This window comes from Pyxicephalus adspersus, chromosome 9 (genome assembly GCF_032062135.1).
Source record: "Pyxicephalus adspersus chromosome 9, UCB_Pads_2.0, whole genome shotgun sequence".
Lineage (NCBI taxonomy): Eukaryota > Metazoa > Chordata > Amphibia > Anura > Pyxicephalidae > Pyxicephalus > Pyxicephalus adspersus.
Window position 1 is genome coordinate 33,463,342 of NC_092866.1, and position 19,295 is coordinate 33,482,636.

General features: G+C 37.2%; 1 protein-coding gene and 1 long non-coding RNA gene across 5 annotated transcripts in view; one reads left to right on the forward strand and one right to left on the reverse strand.

Moving 5' to 3' along the window:
• LOC140337598 (uncharacterized) overlaps positions 1–19,295 on the forward strand; it is a 402,692-nt gene that overhangs the window by 306,463 nt on the left and 76,934 nt on the right. The window lies entirely within an intron of this gene.
• MUS81 (MUS81 structure-specific endonuclease subunit) overlaps positions 1–19,295 on the reverse strand; it is a 160,637-nt gene that overhangs the window by 82,363 nt on the left and 58,979 nt on the right. For 3 of the 4 annotated variants that reach the window (XM_072421313.1, XM_072421315.1, XM_072421311.1), the window contains exon 2: positions 5,890–6,063. The exons of the other annotated variant lie outside the window; for it this stretch is intronic. In XM_072421313.1, the coding sequence (XP_072277414.1) occupies positions 5,890–6,024 (135 nt within the window). In that variant the 5' untranslated portion in view covers positions 6,025–6,063. The remainder of the gene's footprint in view (positions 1–5,889; positions 6,064–19,295) is intronic. 4 annotated transcript variants of the gene reach the window in all.

Here is a 19,295-nt window from a genome sequence, read left to right on the forward strand (position 1 = left end):
GTTTAGATGAAAGCTGCATTCTTCCAATTCTTTTCTAAATGGTATGCATATGAAATGAAGGAAAGGCTTTGCTATGTTTTATCAAGGTATAGAAAATGGCATTCACAATGTTCATATGATAGCACAATTGTATTTAAAGCCCAACAAACCTTTTTGTTTGCTTGTTTTTTTTTTATTGCATTCGTTGTTAAATGACAGGTATTCAATGTCTCAGCATAAAAAAGGCACACTGCCACTGATCAGGGACAGATTTCATAAAAGGCCAACCAGGTGGTGGCCTAGGGTCGAATGGACATTGGAGGGCATACTGCTCAATCTCTGTATGTATTTATATATATATGTGCAAACAAACATTTTTTTTACACAACAGGGTCAATAACCTTGGGACTTTACAGGCACACAGTTAGGTCCATAAATATTTGGACAGAGGCAACTTTTTTCTAATTTTGGTTCTGTACAATTAATTTTAAATGAAACAATTCAGATGCAGTTGAACTGCAGACTTTCAGCTTTAATTCAGGGGGTTGAACAAAAAGATTGCATAAAAATAAAATAAAAGGAACTAAAGCCTTTTTTTTTTTTTACACAATCACTTTGTTTCAGGGGCTCAAAAGTAATTGGACAATTGACTCAAAGGCTATTTCATGGGCTGGTGTGGGCAATTCCTTCCTTATGTCATTATCAATTAGGCAGATAAAAGGCCTAGAGTTGATTGGGGGGGTGCTTGTATGTAGAAGATGTAGCAGACAACACGCAGTCAAAGGAGCTCTCCCTGCAGGTGAAACAAGTCATCCTTAAGCTGCAAAAACAGAAAAATCCCATCCGAAAAATTGCTACAATAGTAGGAGTGGCAAAATCTGCAGTTTGGTACATCATGAGAAAAAAAAACAAAGCACTGCTGAAATCAGCAACGCCAATAGACCTGGACGTCCACAGAAAACAACAGTGGTGGATGATCACAGAATCATTTCCATGGTGACGAGGAACCCCTTCACGACAGCCAACCAAGTCAACAACACTCTCCAGGAAGTAGGTGTATCAATATCCAAATCTACCATAAAGAGAAGACTGCATTGAATGGCCAAGTCAGTCACCTGATCTGAACCCAATTGAGCATGCATTTCACTTGTTGAAGACTAAACTTCGGACAGAAAGGCCCACAAACAAACTGAAAACTGAAAGCCGCTGCAGTAAAGGCCTGGCGGAGCATTAAAAAGGAGGAAACCCAGCATCTGGTGATGTCAATGAGTTCAAGACTACAGGCTGTCATTGTCAGCAAAGGGTTGTCAACCAAGTATTAGAAATGAACATTTTATTTTCAGCTTTTAAATTTGTCCAATTACTTTTGAGCCCCTGAAATGAAGTGATTGTGTTTAAATAAGGCTTTGGTTCTTCGCATTTTTATGCAACCCACTGAATAAAGCTGAAAGTCTGCACTTTAATTGCATCTGAGTTGTTTCATTTAAAATTAATTCTGGGAATGTACAGTACAAAAATTAGAAAAACTTTGAAAAAAAAAAGTTGTCCCTGTCCAAATATTTATGGACCTAACTGTATATTCATTCGCAATCCAATATGTATCTTTTGTTAATACAAATGTACATACAAATGTTAATACAAACTTGCTGAAAGCGTTTACCCTGAACCAGGTTCGGGGTAGCTAAAAATAGAATCAAGCCTTACAGTGCAATCTGATTGTCATATAATCTTGTATGACAATTGGATTACAACTGAAAAAAAACACTTATTTTGTCCCCACAACTCTACCGGAGACGTCTTCTCTCTCTGTCTTCACCCGGGGTGTGCAGAAACGTTCTCCGGGCCTTCCCGGTGACGTCGGTGCGGGCGGGAGGCAGGGTGAGAATTTCAACTCATTTTGTATTGGATTCAATACAAAAAAGCTGTATTGAGTACAATACAAAGAAATCTTTATTTAATATATATATATTTAAGATTTTTTTTAAACTTTAATAAATTTATTAAATTTTGGACATATTTGGGTGAGTTATGCCCGAAGAATTATAGCCTACAATGTAAAATAAATTTTTATGTAAAAAATGTAACACTTTTTGCATGGAAATACAAAGAGAATTAGAACGCTCGGCGTTCACATCCCTCGGCGATTCCTGATGATGTTGGTGCGTGCAACTGTTGACAGTGTGCCATGGCGGGAAATTCAAATATTTTGTATTGGATTCAATACAAAGTCCTGTATCCAATCCAATACAAAATAATACAAAATATATTTATGTGGTTTTGTTTATAGGTATGTGACGTTGGATTTATCACACTAGGGAGGTGTTTTAGAAAAATATATATACAGTATACAGAATTATTGCATTTTCAGTATTTTTTATTTATTTATGTATTGTTGTTTAATCTCTTTTTTGTGTTTTTTATTTAATTTTAATATTAAAGTTTATTATTTTTTTACATTATTGTGTGTTTCAAACTTTAATATATTCAGGATATCTACTAGACCCTTGTTTGGACATATTTCGGTAAGTTACAAGTCTACAGTATAAAAAAAAAAAAAAAAAAAACCATGAAAAACAGTGTACCGCTTTTGGTACAGAAATCTAGATATCAGTGAAACGCCCAGGAGGTTAAACAAATAAAAATGTAACCACATTTACATGCTCCAATAATTAATCAGTGATTGTTACAAATAGGCTTATAACAGTTCAACACATTTCTTAGGACATAGTCTGCTTCCTCAGGAACATAGCCTAAAAATTACAAAAAAACAAAAACAAAATGTAAAATGTCTAATACTCAGTCGTGACTTGTCAATATCAGCACATGCAGGTTACTCACTTCTGTTTCCACATTTAGTTCCTCGATTGGACAGATTTGCATGTACTTAATATCAACTGCCATAATAATCAATTCTGTTAGATCATATAATTTTATATTGAGGGTTTTTAATCCCCCTTCCATTTTATTAAAAGCACAGTACATTAATATCAATTGTTTACATTCATAGTCACAGAGTGGCTTACAACAATGGTTGATTTACAATTTATACAATTTTTCATACTGTTACTATTTTCACAGTTTTTATAATACACAAAAATCCAAAAACAAAAAAATATATACTGCTACTGGCAACAGCACATTACACCGGCGATTTGAATATAATGTAATAGGTGATGGGTAGCTAATGCATTATATAGTTAACTTCCCAATAGCTTGGACAGTGGTGCACACATGGCTATACAATTCTGGAAACCATTATGAATAATTGCTGCTAAGGAACCTATTTAAATTAATAAAGGTTTTTTATCCTAGCTAGTGATCTATATCAACTTATTCAATAAAGAACTGACCCCTTCGAGGACCCACTGTCCAATCGAGGAAATAAATGTGGAAACAGAAGTGAGTAACCTGCATGAGCTGATATTGACAAGTCACAACTGTGTATAAGACATTTTAAATTTGAATTTTTTTTTGTAATTTTTAGGCTATGTTCCTGAGGAAGCGGACTATGTTCCAAGAACATATATATATATAAAGCCTATTTGTAACAACCACAAATTGATTATTGGAGCATGTAGACGTATTTACATATTGGATTGTGAATTAATAAATGCCTGTCAAGTCCCAAGGTTATTGACCCTGTTATGTAAAAAAATGTTTGTGTGCAAATTGTTATTAAGGGATGTGGCATAGGTTGAACAAGTTTGAAAAATTAGAGGAACCTCCTTCGGTTTTTAAATAATTAATATATGTATGTACATATTTGGCCCCACCACTAATGCAACATATCTATCATTGCCACTAATACACAAACACCGGCTTACAGCTTAGGACTGTTGCATGTCAGTGTCAATTTTACTCTGGTATGACAGGCAAGACATTGAAAACCAAACAATGAACCATCAATCATTTTGGTGCAGCCAGAAATGATGTGCGCAGTTTTCTAAAACAGTCTAATCAGGCACAAAGCAAAAATTCATATAATAAATTTGCTATGCACCTGTGCATAAAGATAGAGTATGTCCCATCAGACAAAAACAAACAAAAAAAAAGCAACAATTCAGGTCATATCAAACAAGAATGATACATTTTTATAATAAAGAAATAAAAGACACTTATCTAAGTATTATAAAGACATTCATCCACCCTAATTGTAAAAAGAAAAAGGCCTCTGTTTTATATATGCAGCACTGTGGTGTTCTCTTTGCTTCATCGACTGATAAGAATCAAACATGTGAATATGACAGATAACATAGGCTCTGAATCACAAAAGAGAGCTCCATAGTGCTGCACCAAGAAAAAACACTGTCCTCAGACTTTTACGGGGTCTTCTATTTAATTCAGCAGAATCAGCTGGTGTTCCAGCTGTTTCTGTTTTTCTTGTGTTCTGTTTTTCTTTTTACAGATCCTATTGAGGTTATTCTGTGTCAGTTTCAGAGATCAATGGGCACAGAAAAACACATATCCATAAGGTGCAAATGTGATGCTTTATAAATGGATGTTATTTTTGTTTTTTGTTTTTAGTAGCATTCACCTGAAATATGAAAAATAAAAACAATGCCTAATTGGAACAAAAGTAAAAATAAGATAAGCTCCATTGAGTGGGTTTTAGGAATTGGAAATCAATAAAAATTGTTTGCCTAATTTGCAGTGCTTCTGTTCTGGTAAAGGTTTCATAAATAGCTTGCCTGGCTATGCTGCAAATACTGTGACACATGAAATCACATTTAGAAAATCACAGAGGAAGAAGGCACTAGTTTTGCTTTTTTAAAAGCAGGAAACAGCATAGCATGTGTAAATCCTTAGTGGTTGTCACCATAAATTAAACAAATATTGTGCATTACGTGTCCTATTTTAGTAATTTCAACAGACATCATAATTTATTAGCCAATACAATATTATCTTTGAGATATGTTTACTCTTTGGTGAGCTCCCCTTCCTAATGTAAGATCCAGGTCTTACCAGCAGCAAAATATGCACAAGAACAGAGGGGTATTTGCATTGATTAACCAGTAAATAACCCACCTGTGCTCATGAGATCACATTTAAAAAGCATAAGGTGATAGGCCCAAGTGAAAAGCAAACTGTTTCATTGGGGTCTTAAGTTTGGTGTAACTTTAATGCTTTAGATATTTTCCGGTGCTGCCTTACAAAATATAAAAAGGCAATACTTAACTTGATAGCATAAAGCTGCGTACACACTTGCAATTTTTGTCGTTGGAAAGGATCTTTCATGATCCTTTCCAACGACAAGGGACTGCACGATGCATGAACGGTGCTGTACATACAGCACCGTTCATGCTCTATGGAGAGGGGAGGGGGAGAGCGACGGAGCGGCACCCTGCTGCGCGCTCTCCCCCTTCCCTTTCATTAGGATCGGTTGTCGACCATCGTCCGTGGATCCAGCAGGACGGTCGTTCGGACGATGGACGACACCGACTGTACACACGGCAGATTTTCGCCCGATATTTGGCCAATGCCGATTATCGGGCGATAAAAATCTGCCGTGTGTACGTAGCTTAAGTTTTGCACACTGCCGTTCTTTTAACTTACCAATTATCATTTGATCCAAATAATAAAAATTATAGGTGATTCCAGAGGAGAATCAAAAACAACTTGATAGTAATGCTAGCATGTCCTATGTCAACAAAAAAAAAAACCTAAAAGTTCTTTAGAAATATAGAAATTCCATGATATTCACATGGATCAGCACTGTGCCTGCTGAAATCATGCAGTAATTAGAAGTTAAATAGATATTTTTTTGAAAATATGTTGCATGTGTACATTTTGTAATTTACCAGAATGCTTTTGTGACAGCATGCACTTACAATATAGTAAATAGAACCACTGAGAATGCCCTTTTTTCATTTCAGACAAAGGCTGTATAGTAAAATATACTACACATCTTACCTTTTGGTATACAAACTGTGTTTTCAAGCCTTTCTCAGAAGCGGAATCTCGACATTCTGTCAGCCATTTCAAGAAAAGTGGGTTTGGACAGGAAGGAAGGGGATGTTTGCGTCCAAATGTGACTGGCCCTGGCATCTTCTAGCTTTCAAAAAGTTTAGCTTATTACAGCATTTGCTGCAGAAAGAGTGATACATCAAACATTAGTTTCCAATAACTAATAATGTCAGAGTTTTACAAATGTATACAATGCAGCAGATACTGGTAGCTGATGATATTAGGATACATATATTTATCATTTTGTGTGTTGTCCACATGGTAAGTTTGTTTGTAGAAGCACCAACAAGCTTAACATCACATTAAAATTGAATATTGGATTTTTAGTGCTATCCAAGTCTTTGTTAGGAAAAGTTTCCCTTCCCTTACTATCTCAGTGACACCAAACACTTTATCATACAGGAAGTAATCACTACTTATTCATAAGGCTACAAATCAGACTGGATTACAGAAATAATAAAGCTTTTTGCAGGACCTTACTGTTGCAACCACATAATTATATATTAAATGTGCTATTTTAATCTAGGTTTCTAATGAGGCTTCTATTGGTACACTTCAATGCACTTGCAAACACAAACTGCAATGGAAGTATACTTTTTTGCAAGCTTCTAATTAGCTTTACCCTGTACACTGTCAGGGTAAACTTTCAAACAACAAACTTTAGAAGCTGCAGCAATTATATTGAGGTCAGCTAATTTTCTGTTAGTTGGACTACAAGGATCATCCAGCCAATTTATCTACATCTTAGCTCTCTGCTTTCCGCTTTCTGTCCTGTCAATCTTTTTTAGTTTCAGTTTCATGTGTGGCCGTTTTCAACGTTTGCTCATATGCAAATGCAGTTTGTCAAGAATGTTTATGTGGTGAATTAGTGTGTGAGAGTCAGTGCTGTGAGCTGCAAAACCCCCTCTCCTTGCTAAAATGTACTATTCTGTTGTCACATTGCATATTTCACACTAACCTTTGCAAAACCTACACACTGGAGTCACAAAGCACTTGAAGTGAGGTGGTGCTACATGACTTTACTTTCTATGCGATTAATGTGTGAGCACAAACACAATAGAAGAGAGCTGAGGTGTGGTTCATTGTTCTTTCAGCTGTGGAAGGGGAGCCAAGGCTGAGCTGCACATACAGCATAATCTGACAGTTTGAGGCTGGGCAGGCAGGTAAGAGCACTTATTGCGGAAGGAACATCGCCTGTGCCTTTCTACAATAACCACCAGCCTAAAGTTTAAATTGGTAACTTCGTCCACTTTAAAAATTGGAAGCCACTTTAAGAAACATGCACAAAATTTGTGCAATAATTGTAAATATAATTACATGCACTGTGGGATAATGGAATCCAGTTATTTATTTTTTTAAGATACCTGCTGGAAAATTAATATAGGAATTTCCATTGATGACTTATTTGTAAAGGGTGAATGCTTCTGGACAGTCATGCTTGTTTCAGGTACTGAAAGCCCAAAATAAGTTGGCAGCTTTCATTTTCCTATGCTAACAACTTTTCGTAAGTCAGGTTGCCAAAAAAGGTAAAGTACTGTATACATTTTTTTTTCCTTTTTGATAGTGCTCCAGTTCCATCTCAATCTTCCCTTCCTTAGCACAACACTGGAGATTGGGCCTGACCAATAACATTTAAACTTATTTGATCAAAACAAGGAAGTTAGCAACTCTCAATAGCTGGAGTGAAGAAGGTTGTTCTGATTTTAAAACTTAGCCTACACACGTGCAATAATTGCTGTTGGATCCTTTCATGATCCTTTCCAATGACAAACAACTGCACGATGCATGAACAAGCGCTGTATATACAGCACTTTTCTGCTCTATGGAGAGGGGAGGGTGCTCTCTCCCTTTCACTTGCATTATGATCATTTTTCGTCTATGTTGTTCATTCAGGCAACGGACAACGAGCACTGTACACACGCTAGATTGTCGTCAGATATCAGCCTGAGCCGATTATTGGACGACAACCATTGCACATGAGTACAAAGACTTATTCTAAGTCAGTGGGCAAAATAAACAATAGAGCCAAAATGTAAGCCTAACAACCATTTGGTAAGCTGATAGGGCACCTTCAGCAGGGGATGGGGGAGGAAATTACCAGTGCCATTGTGCTGGTACAAGCTTTTGCAAACTTTATTTAAAAAGAGGAGATTTGATGTATTTACTCAGACTTAATGGTTTTTCTGCAATCAACATAAAATAGGGAATATAAACCTACAATATAATTGGGCAGCTCAATTGAGCACATTGAGCACATGATGAAAAGATGTTTATGCAGAGGTTAGAATTAATGAAAATTTTCATGCCATGGTTCATCTAGCCTCTTTTTTTTTCTAAAATCAACCTTCGTGGAAGAATGATCAGATGGAATGGAACAGGGTTGACATTTAAACAAAAAGAGATTTGAACCTGTGGTGAAAATGTATATTGCTTGAGAAAGAGAGCTGGGATTATGAGCTGGATACTGCTGGGGAAGTGAGAGATGCTAATTTTTAGTTGAGTTTATTGTAATAAACTCTTTTCATACTGTTGATTAAATTAACAGTGACTATAACCATAGGGAGGCACATTTCTGGAGTAACTGTTACCAAGGTAACACCACACCAGGCAAAGTGAAACACCAGTTGCTATTTACCACACTTTTGTAAAATACCACCAATAAAGGATGACATGGTAGCAGGGGGGTTTGAGGTCCTAACAGTGCTCCTGTTTAACAGAACTAGAGCTTCAAGAATACTTCTTCCCAGTAGATTAACTTTTTGTCATGGGGTGAACTTTTTATAAAAGCTCCTAAACATTAACCTGTGGTTATTTAAATCACTCGTAAAAGAATTACTGATCATAGTACTAACCAATACCAGAACTGACAATAATGTAGAATACATTTTTAAATAAAAGCAATAAAAGGAATTTTGTTGTTACATTCAATAGTTCAGTAAACAGTTTCCCTGAATTCAAGAGCACTTAGTGTAAGAATATACAATATCCATGCAAAAGTATACAAAATCATTGTCACACAATCACATTAGGCATTAAGTGAAAATCATTGGCAGGCTCAACAGGTATTGTGTTAACCAAACCACTGATTCACTACTGCAATGACAACAACATGCCCTTGTTGATGGCATTTTTCTGGCTCATCCAGAAAAGGATCCTGTCACAGCAAGGCAAAAGGAAGCATCTACATCAGGCAAACAGTGACATGAACCCTTGAGGCAAGACCCCACCTAGGAACTAAACAGGAAAATAAGACTGGAGCAGGAGTTTGCTTTACGTAAGCAAATTTTTTTTTCTGTCTTCTTCCTACATTACCTGATCTTGCACTGCACAATCGCATGGGGATTGTCTAACCTTTTATGTAAGGTACATAAATGGAAAGGAAGAAAAAAGACTGGGTTTATGCTGACAAAAATCAAATTTAAATTTGGCATACCAGTAAGAATGCCAAAAAGTAGGTGAGTATACAATAAGTACAATTCAATAGTAAGTACATATGGTGAAGAAGGCTTCCCCCTAAAAACTGACGAGGGGAAACGCCTTTAGTACTAGACATAAGCCGCCTTAATATAGGTACTGAAGGAATCCGGATGGTGATGTGTTTCCCCAATAGGCTTTTTCATGTGATGAATAGAGACCATTAATGCGGCTGTATATTAAAGTACAATACATTTGTCAATCATTAAACAAGGAATTATATATAAAAGTAATCATATCTAGATGTTCATCAATCAGCTTTACCAAAAAAGCGACTGTTTTGTGATTAATGCAACTGTATAATAAGGTACAATAGATTTTTAAATCATTATACAAGGGATTAATCAAAAAAAGTAATCTTAAAAAAATGTTCATCAATCAGCTATACTATAGAAAGTGACTGTTTTGTGGTCAATGCGACTGTATAATAAAGTACAATCATTTTTTCAATCATTAAACAAGGAATTAACCATAAAAGTTTTCATATCTTAGAGGTTCATCAATCAGCTATACCATAAAAAGTGACTGTTTTGTGATCAATGTGACTGTGTAAAAAGTACAATAAATTCTTCAATCAATAAATAAGAAATTAATCATAAAAGTGATCATAACTGGATGTTCATCAATCAGCTGCACTAAAAAAGTTACTGTTTTGTGATTATTGCAACTGTTTATTAAGGTACAATACATTTTTTAATCATTATACAAGGGATTAATCATAAAAGTAATCATAACGAAATGAAACTAAGTGACTGTTTTGTGATTGATGCAACTGTGTAAAAAAGTACTAAAAATTCTTCAATCATTATATAAGAAATAATCATAAACGTAATCATAACTAAATGTTCATCCATAGGCTGTACCAAAAAAGTGACTGTTTTGTGATCAGATTTTTCAATCATTATGCAAGGAATTAATCATAAAAGTGATCAATGTTTCTGGGCAAACATTGAGAGCTTGCTCCCATTCTTCTTTAATTCTTCTCCCATAATTCTTTAATTTAATCACAAAACAGTCACTTTTTATGGTACATCTGATTGATGAACATCCAATTATGATCACTTTTATGATTAATTCCTTGCACAATTAATGAAAAATGTATTGTAACTTAATATACAATCACAATAATCACAAAACAGACACTTTTTTGGTACAGCTCATTGATGAACATTTAGTTATGATTAATTTTATGATTATTTCTTATATAATGATTGAAGAATTTATTGTACTTTTTTTAGACAGTTGCATTGACCACAAAACAGTCACTTTTTATGTGACAGCTGATTGATGAACATCTAGATTTCATTACTTTTATGATTATTTGCTTGTTCAATGATTGAAAAATGTATTGTACTTTATTATACAGTCGCATTAATGGTCTCTATCCTACACCTGAGGAAGCCTACTGGCGAAACATGTCAGGATTGAGACAATCACCATCGTGATTCTTTCAGTACCAATATTTAGGCAGCTTATGTCCAGCACTAAAGACATTTCCCCTTGTCAGTTTTTAGGGGAAAGCCTCGTTCATCAGATGTACTCACTATTGAATTGTACTTATTGTATACTCACCTACTTATTAGCATTCTTACTGCTATGCCAAATATAAATTAGATTTTTGCCAGCATAAACCCAGTCTTTTTTCTTCATTTCCATTTATGTGTAATTATCTCTGGGGCAGTCAAACCTTAATGTTTCTAAGAAGAATGATACTCCCATTGTGTTTATTGACTTTTATTTAAGGTAAAAATGTTAGTTTAGGTCCTCTTAAGTGCTGCAGCACATTTTTATTCTTTATTAGATGGCCACAGTTTTACATTTAATATGGATGTGAACAGCTGTTAATCTATCTTCCTGCAGCAGTATATTCAACCAGTTTCATCTCTGTTGACCCGACTATGTGCTGTATAAATACTTTATGTTGCACTGACTTTCATTTTCATCTAATTTAGGTTTCTATGATCTCTAGACGCCCATTCCTGACATGGACATGTAGCTCAGTTGAAACAACAAGGTTTAAACATTTTAACACAAGTTTAAAAATAACTTGGATTAGACTTCTGAGTCTGCTGCTGAAAAGTCCATGAAAGGTGTTTGGCCAGAATAACAAATTGTGTATCTGTGAATATATTAAAAATTTTATATTCCCTGGCTGGAACTTAATGAAGGCACCATCATTATATATTTATAGAGATAATTAAAGAGATAGGTGCACCCTGCATTTACTACAGGAATTACTATATCATAGCGGTTTTAAGGTGAAATACATTGTAAATGTTTAGTTAATAAAAATAATATATTTGTGAAAGCACACAAACAAAGCTATATACATGATCTATGTTCTGTGTATAAAATAATGCCAATTGAGCACCTGTATTCTCAAAGAACAAAAGTGTATCAGGGGAGCAACTACTACTAACATACAAACTACACCTTACTATAAAAAGAGCCTGCTTTAAAAAAAACTGGAAGCCTGCACAACAGAGCCTTTTGCGACTTCTTTGAATAAAAAATTAACAGTTTAGATTGTTTTAAAAGAAGTTAGAGCTGACTTCTTACCCTGTGTATCACTGAAATTCTGAATATTAATCTACAAAGCGGTACATTGTTTTTCATGAAAATTTATTTTACAGTATAATATAATAGTATGAGTATAATAAAATTTGAAACACAAAATCATGTCAAAATAATAAAATAAATAAATTAAAATCTCATACTATTATATTATACTGTAAAATAAATTTTCATGAAAAACAATGTACCGCTTTTAGACCAGGAACTCCACGGTGACTTATCGGGTGCAGAAAACACCACCCGGAGGAAGAAGACATGAAGGACGATGGAGGACGCTGGCGGATCATGTAAGCGCTTTATTTACTATTGTTTTCCAAAGGTTTACCTACTCTGAGTGTGACTCGGACTTACCGCTTCCAGCATCTTTTTTTCACCCTGAGTCACACTCGGGGTTACCGCTGGGGAGGTTATTGTGCCCATAGAATGTAAAAGACCTTATCTGCCGGTTTTGGCCATCAGGAGACAATGCATGTTGAAATCATCTCCTATCACTTGGGCTTATCATCTCCTATCACTTGGGCTTTAGCCTAACAGTATGGTATTTTGGGATAAACTTAAAAGGGTTACAAAATTCCTGTTGAACATGCAGCATTCTCTCCAAAGAAAAATAGAAACATAAAGGAAAAATGTATGGAGGTGTATATGTATTTGATAAAATCTCACATTTATATATTTTTTATTTGTGGATTTTGGAACAGATGCACTAAGCTAGTTTTAAAATCTTTTCCAGTGACTGAGCAGCTGCTCCATACTGAATCATCAGCTTACTAGACCAAGCAGCAGCATTTGCACATCAGTCTCATGGTTGTACAGATATTCATTGTTAAATCTAAAACAGATTATAGTGATGTTAGCAATAGACTGATTATAATTACGCTTAATTTCTTTTACTTCTGTCAGGTAAAAAAAGTTGTCCCCAGGACAGGATGTAAGAAGGACTCTCTATATTCTATTCAAAAATAAAAAAGTTTTGGGTATAAATAGATATTTAAGGCAATCAAGCTGATTTAGAGCTCGTACGAGAAGGTTCGATGGTCAGAAGTGCTCCCATGGAGTGCTCAGGGAGAGATTGAACCATGTTGGTTCCTGTCAATTGTTTAATCCTTTATTCTTCTTTCAGTAGGAGACAAGGATCAAAAAAGCCATGCATGTTTTTTAAGTTGCTGTCAGCATCAAGAAAAAATCCTTGCAAACCGTGATGCTCAGTTCAGTTCTATTTAGGGCAGATATCTCCTAACAGAAGGTCCTACTGTTCCTATATTAAAAGAATACTTCTGGTCAATTTACACCTATTTAAATTACTTTAAAATAATTTATTAAAGAATTCCAGATTCAAATCTAAAGACTACAAAATATTTACACAGCCACACCATTTTCAGTAGTGCTTTAAGATTGTCAAAGCCTGCCAAAATGTATTTAAAGATACCACCAGTTATCTAATTAGTATTTTTATTTAATACTCCTAGGATTGAGGCTGCAGGGTACATACCTACTTCAAAAAAGTTACCTGAAACTTGGTAAAACTAAAACATGTAATTCAATACTGAAGCAAGTAAAGCTTTGTACAGTAAAATCCACAAGCTACAATAACAATTAAAAAATACTCCTGTTACTCCTTAACTACCTGGCCGTTAAACCCGACCTTAGTTTGGGGTAAAAACACTTGCAAAAAGTGTTAAACCCGAACTTTTCTCAGGTGGTTAAAAATGTAAACAAACTTTATATTGCAATCCGATTGTCATACATTGTGTGACAATCAGATTACCACTGAAAGAAATTACCCGGTCCCCGCAGCTCCTCCAGCAGCAATAAAAAAATTTGCTATTGCTGCTGGCATCTGCAGTGAGATGTGAAGCATAATGCAGAAATCCTGCATTGTGCTTTGCATCTGTCTGGAGATGCGAGCAGCAGCAGCAGCAGCAGCAGCTCCAGCGTCTCTGTGAGCAGGCAGGGAAATCCCCACTAACATCACCCCAGAAGATGAGTCATCTTCCAGGTGATGTGAGTGGTGATGTATGGGGCTGTGTCAGAGAGGGAAATTAAAAAGCAGATTACAATGCTTTTTAATTTTATATTTTATTTTTAGATTACATTGTTGTCTACTATTTCATTATTTTTTTAAAATATTTAAAATTATGTATTATATTATAATTTATGATTATAATATAATAAATAAATATAATTATCATACCCGGGAATTAATCCTAAGAATTACAAGCCCACAATATAAACAAAAATTTCTATGCAAAAAAAATAGGATCACTTTTTGCATCAAAAAACTGACAGAATTAGAACACTGGGGGGTTAAGCTGATTTTTGTGTTTTTTATTTAATGTTATTAAAAGTACATTTTTTTTTTTACATGATTGTGTGTTTCAAACTTTTTTTTATATTCATGATATCTACTAGACCCTTGTTCAGACATATTTCTGTAACTTACAGGTCTACAATTTAAAAAAAAAATGTCATGAAAAACAGTGTACCGCTTTTGGTACAGAAATCTAGACATAAGTGTAACGCCCAGGTGGTTAAAATGATTAAATTTATGTTTACATACAGCTAAAACAATACAGTAACCTGTCTGGATACTACCTTCCTAATCACAATATTTAAAGTGGTAAGAGGAGGCAGCAGTGGCTCCACGTTTTATTGTTCTGTCCATATAGAGCTTTATGACAAAAGACGAGAGTAGTAACCTCATCAGTGTGCTGCAAATCATTCATTGTTCAACTACAGTCCTGGGATGAGCTATACTTGTAAGTCACAAGACAAGCTGAGCACCCTTTCAAACATCTTAGTAGGTTTAAAATAGAGGGTGGTGCTAATCCGAACACCCATACACATATATAGAGCCACTCCCGTAAATTACGTATATTAAGTTTGAAGAAAGATAAAGGATAGCTAGCGTTTTTTGTGGCAAAAGATTATTATATTGTGAAGAACAAACATATGAAATTACAGCTTCCATAGAAATATATTACATAGTGCATTGCTTGGTCTCTCCCAATAATAAGCATGGGAAGAGTAACCAATTAGGTAGACAGTAATATCCCTGATTTATTAGTAACATTAACGTCTCGTATCCCAACGCGTTTCGCCATTAGCTTTCCTCAGGGGATGTGTAATTAACATTATACCAGACTTTATGATAAAAGTACAATGGAATGAGATAATACAAGGCTTCTGTTAAAATGCAAGTTTAAAGTTCAACATGATTTAAGGATATTACACATTCTCAATAGGATTACACAGTGGAGATACAATAAATTCAAAACTTATATCAAAAAATCAGATGATAATATACCATGTTCCAAAGACCTGAATATGTGATGAGTATTATGATAGGCATCCAAAAGAATATTGTCTGAAATTTGACATCAACCTAAAAAACTTGTGTAAGGATGTGTATTTGTATGAGGAATTTATTATACATATTATTGTGTCAACATGGAGGGATAAATCAAAATACCATAATCAGATGTATGTGATTGTAAACCATTTATAAAGAAGAAAAAAAAAGGAGGAAAAACACCTACTAGATATTAGTTGGGATTCGCTTGGACCAGCAGGTAACTAGTTGCTTTCCCTGGAAAAGATTCTGGTGTCGTCTATGAAAATATATTTTCTTAAATGTAAACTTTTTAGAGGGTCCGGGAGGAGTAGAACAGGCATGTCCACAGTCCGGCCCGGGGGCCAATTTGCGGCCCGTGTTTAGATTTCCCTTGGCCCGCAGTCTCTGTCATAAAATCACTAATATGCAGCCAGCCAGCACTGTTGTCCACAGTATACAATACATGCGTATAAAAAGCTATTTTATATTTCATTAGAGTTGATTAACAGCCTTGCAATTATCGGCCCGCTACTCGGCGAGCATAATCGGCAGGACAGGGGTCCTGTGTACACAGGGAATCCCCTACGTCATTATAGTGGGTGTGTGCTGTGCATGACCCGCACAGATCACGCCCACTCTGATTCCAAGAACGTGCTCTGCATGTAGCCTGGCCTGACACCAGACTCCATGCACAGGGAATCACTCACGTCACCCTGGTGGGGGTGTGCTGTGCAGGACCTGCGGAGACCACGCCCACACTAACCCTGAATGGTCCCACACATTTTCACCTCACTAAATCTGGCCCTCTTTGCAAAAAGTTTAGACATTCCTGAAGTAGAAGTAGTGGTGACTTCAACAGGGTATACTGTGCCAAAATGGTGGCAAACTGATTCAGGATAACAACAAACTACTATACTATAATAGTACTCACTGCTCAAACGAAATGCCCAATTTATTATTGAAAGTGGTTACCTTAATTAGTACAATACCCTAAGGGTAATATTTCATTATTATGATATAGTGTTTCAAATTTAGGGAAGTAAAGGGAAAATACATATATTGTCATGTGGACAAAGTCCAAATTCAGCATTTTAACAATGGTGGAAAATCAGAGAGGGGCTTACCAGTTTGATATTTGGATGAGAGAAGAATCGATCTCTCAAGGGTAAGTAGCTTGTTGTTGAGGCTATATTGTGAAGGTATAAAGGTAATTTGAGTTTTTATTAAATTTCAAGTTTTAAAGTCAAGCATAATGATGAGTACAAAGTAAAAGAGGGTTCTTACTAATTTGACAGCTGGATGAGAGATCGATATCTCACAAAAAAAGATCGATATCTCACAAAAAAAAAATGTCTGCAGAGCAGCTAGGGTGCTGAAGTGTGCCTTCCCGCCTTGTAAGGCTAATGGATGGCGTCTGCTTATAAGGGCGCATGCATGAGGACATGATGTCCTGGCACATGTGCATATGGATAAATTATACCTATTATGCCCAAACCTTCATGCCCTCGCCATCGCTTATTGAGCCAGCCCCAGTGAATATGGGGGGGGGGGGGGGGCCTCAACGATCAGCGTAATGACTGCAGATCAACGGAGGACAGTGTGCCTGTCAGCACATCACGGAATTCGCAGAGTGCTGTAAAGGCTGAAGGCGTCTCACGAGAGTGTGGACAATGGATCCCTCGTTAGCCTGTCCTTTGAGATAATCTTACTTTAGGAATGTGTACTACCAGCTGATTGGGCATGTACAATGACGTCACAATCAGCTATTTCTGCTCTGTCTGCACACGGATCCTATCTTTTTCAATGGGATTCAGTTTCAATGTGAGCTCCCCAAGAGTGGGCGTGTTTTATAGACCTCGGCGATCAGCTGTGCTGCTCCCCGCCCACCTTGCACTGTAAAATATTCCTACCCTTAGTATACCAGCAGCATCTGCTGCAGCATGAAAGCTGTGTCTGTGCTTGCTGTCATTACCCCAATGTATAAACCTTCAAATCTCTGATCACCAATTGTTGTTACATAGTAGGTTAGGTTGAAAAAAGACATAATTCCATCACGTTCAACCACTAGAGAAATAAACATATCCCAGATATAAACCATTTCAGACAGTTGGTTCAGATGAAGGCAAAAAACCTCTGGTACAATTTGCTTCAACAGAGGAAAAAAATTCCTTCCTGATTCCATGAGGCAATCGGATGTTCCCTGGATCAACAGTCTCTGTTATCTTTACTTTAAATCCTTAATACCAAGTTATATTCTGTGCTTCTAGAAAGCATCCAGATTTTTCTTGAACAACCTATAGTAGTTACTGAAACTACTTCCTGAGGGAGCCAATTCCACATTTTCACAGACCTTACAGTGAAGAACCCTTCCTTATCCGGAGCTTAAACTTCTTTTCCTCCAGACACAAAAAGTGCCCTCTTGTTCTTTGTAATGATCTTAACGTGAAAATGTTGGAAAGAGAGTTCTCTATATGGCCCATTTATATATTTATACAGGGTGATCATATCCCCACTTATACGTTTCTTCCCAGGGGGGAATAAAAAGATTCAGTTTAGCTGATCTCTCCTCATAGCTGAGCTGCCCTATTCCTTTTATTTGCCTAATTACCCTTCTCTGCACTCTCTCCAAATCCAATTGGTCTGACCAATGCTTTGTACAGGGGCAGAATAATGGGCCTGATTTATCAAGTGTGTGTAAGCTCGCCACGCGTATATACGTGCCGATATACGAGGCGTATTTCCGGGAGTCAGAGCTGAGTGCTAGTACACTGCTTTGATAAATCAGCCATAGGGGTCGGGAATACGCCATTTAGGGTGATTAATTTGCAGCTGCGGGATTCAGGAGGATCTGTTAAGCTCTGTCAATAGTGAGGTCATAGCAATTAATTAGCACACACCTGCTCCCTGTTCTATACTCATCTACAGTCCATTACAGATCAATTTGAGTCCTTAATGCTTCTGTAAGGAACTTACCCGTCCTGCGAGCCCACGGTGTCCCTGGGGTTCCCAGCCACAGAGGGAGACGCCGCTGTAACAGGCAGCATGGCCGAGGCTGCTGCTCTGCTCGCAGCTTGTCTGTCTCTGCAGGCGGAGGGATCCGTCCTGGCCAAACTACTGTTCAGCCAGGCAGCAGCCCTTGCATCCCTTTAGATGTGGTTAATGATATTCCTGCTCTCAGCACTCCTTTGCAAGTGCAAAGTAGTGCACGTCCTAGGGGTGCTGTGGGAAGAGGTGCGCGTGTCACCATGCGTCCCTCTTGTACCCCCCGAGGGCGTGGCACCCGGCTGCCTCGCCCCGGGGCGGGACATAGTTAGTTTGAATTCCCTGCGGCCAATCAGCCGCAGGGGATTTACCTAGTCTCCTATCAGACGGTGCCAGGTGGCGCAAGGTCATTGGTCATCCTGGCCATTTAAGGAGAGCCTGTCCTGTACACCATTACCCGATATAGCCTCTGTCAACGAATTGGAGTGGTCATCTCCCTCCTGAAAGGTGAACCGCAGAGGTGGGCATTCAATTTACCGCCAGATGATCCGGCGTTCAGTTCAGCGGAAATAAATTTAGAATACCTTGCTCAGGGGAGACGTCCCGTGGAGGAATATGCAGCAGAGTTTTGGCGCTGGGCCACCTGTACCCGCTGGGGAGACGCAGCTCTACTTCATCGCTTCTGTCAAGGCCTCAGCGATCAAGTCAAAGACCTGCTGTTGGGTCTCCTTTCTCCATCCACCTTGGATCTCGCAATACGGCAGTCCATCAGTGTTGACCGGAGGATCCGGGAGCGCTGCCTAGAGAAAGCCGTCCGAAGAGCCAGGAGTCGTTCTCCCCTTCAGTCGAAACCTAGGCCTCTGGTGAATACTCCCAACACCACACCACCTACAAAGTTCCCATCCTTTGTGCCTGACCTTGGGGAAACCATGGAAATTGGATCATCCAAACTTGCCCCCGCCGAGCGCAATCGGCGTTTGCAGGATGGACT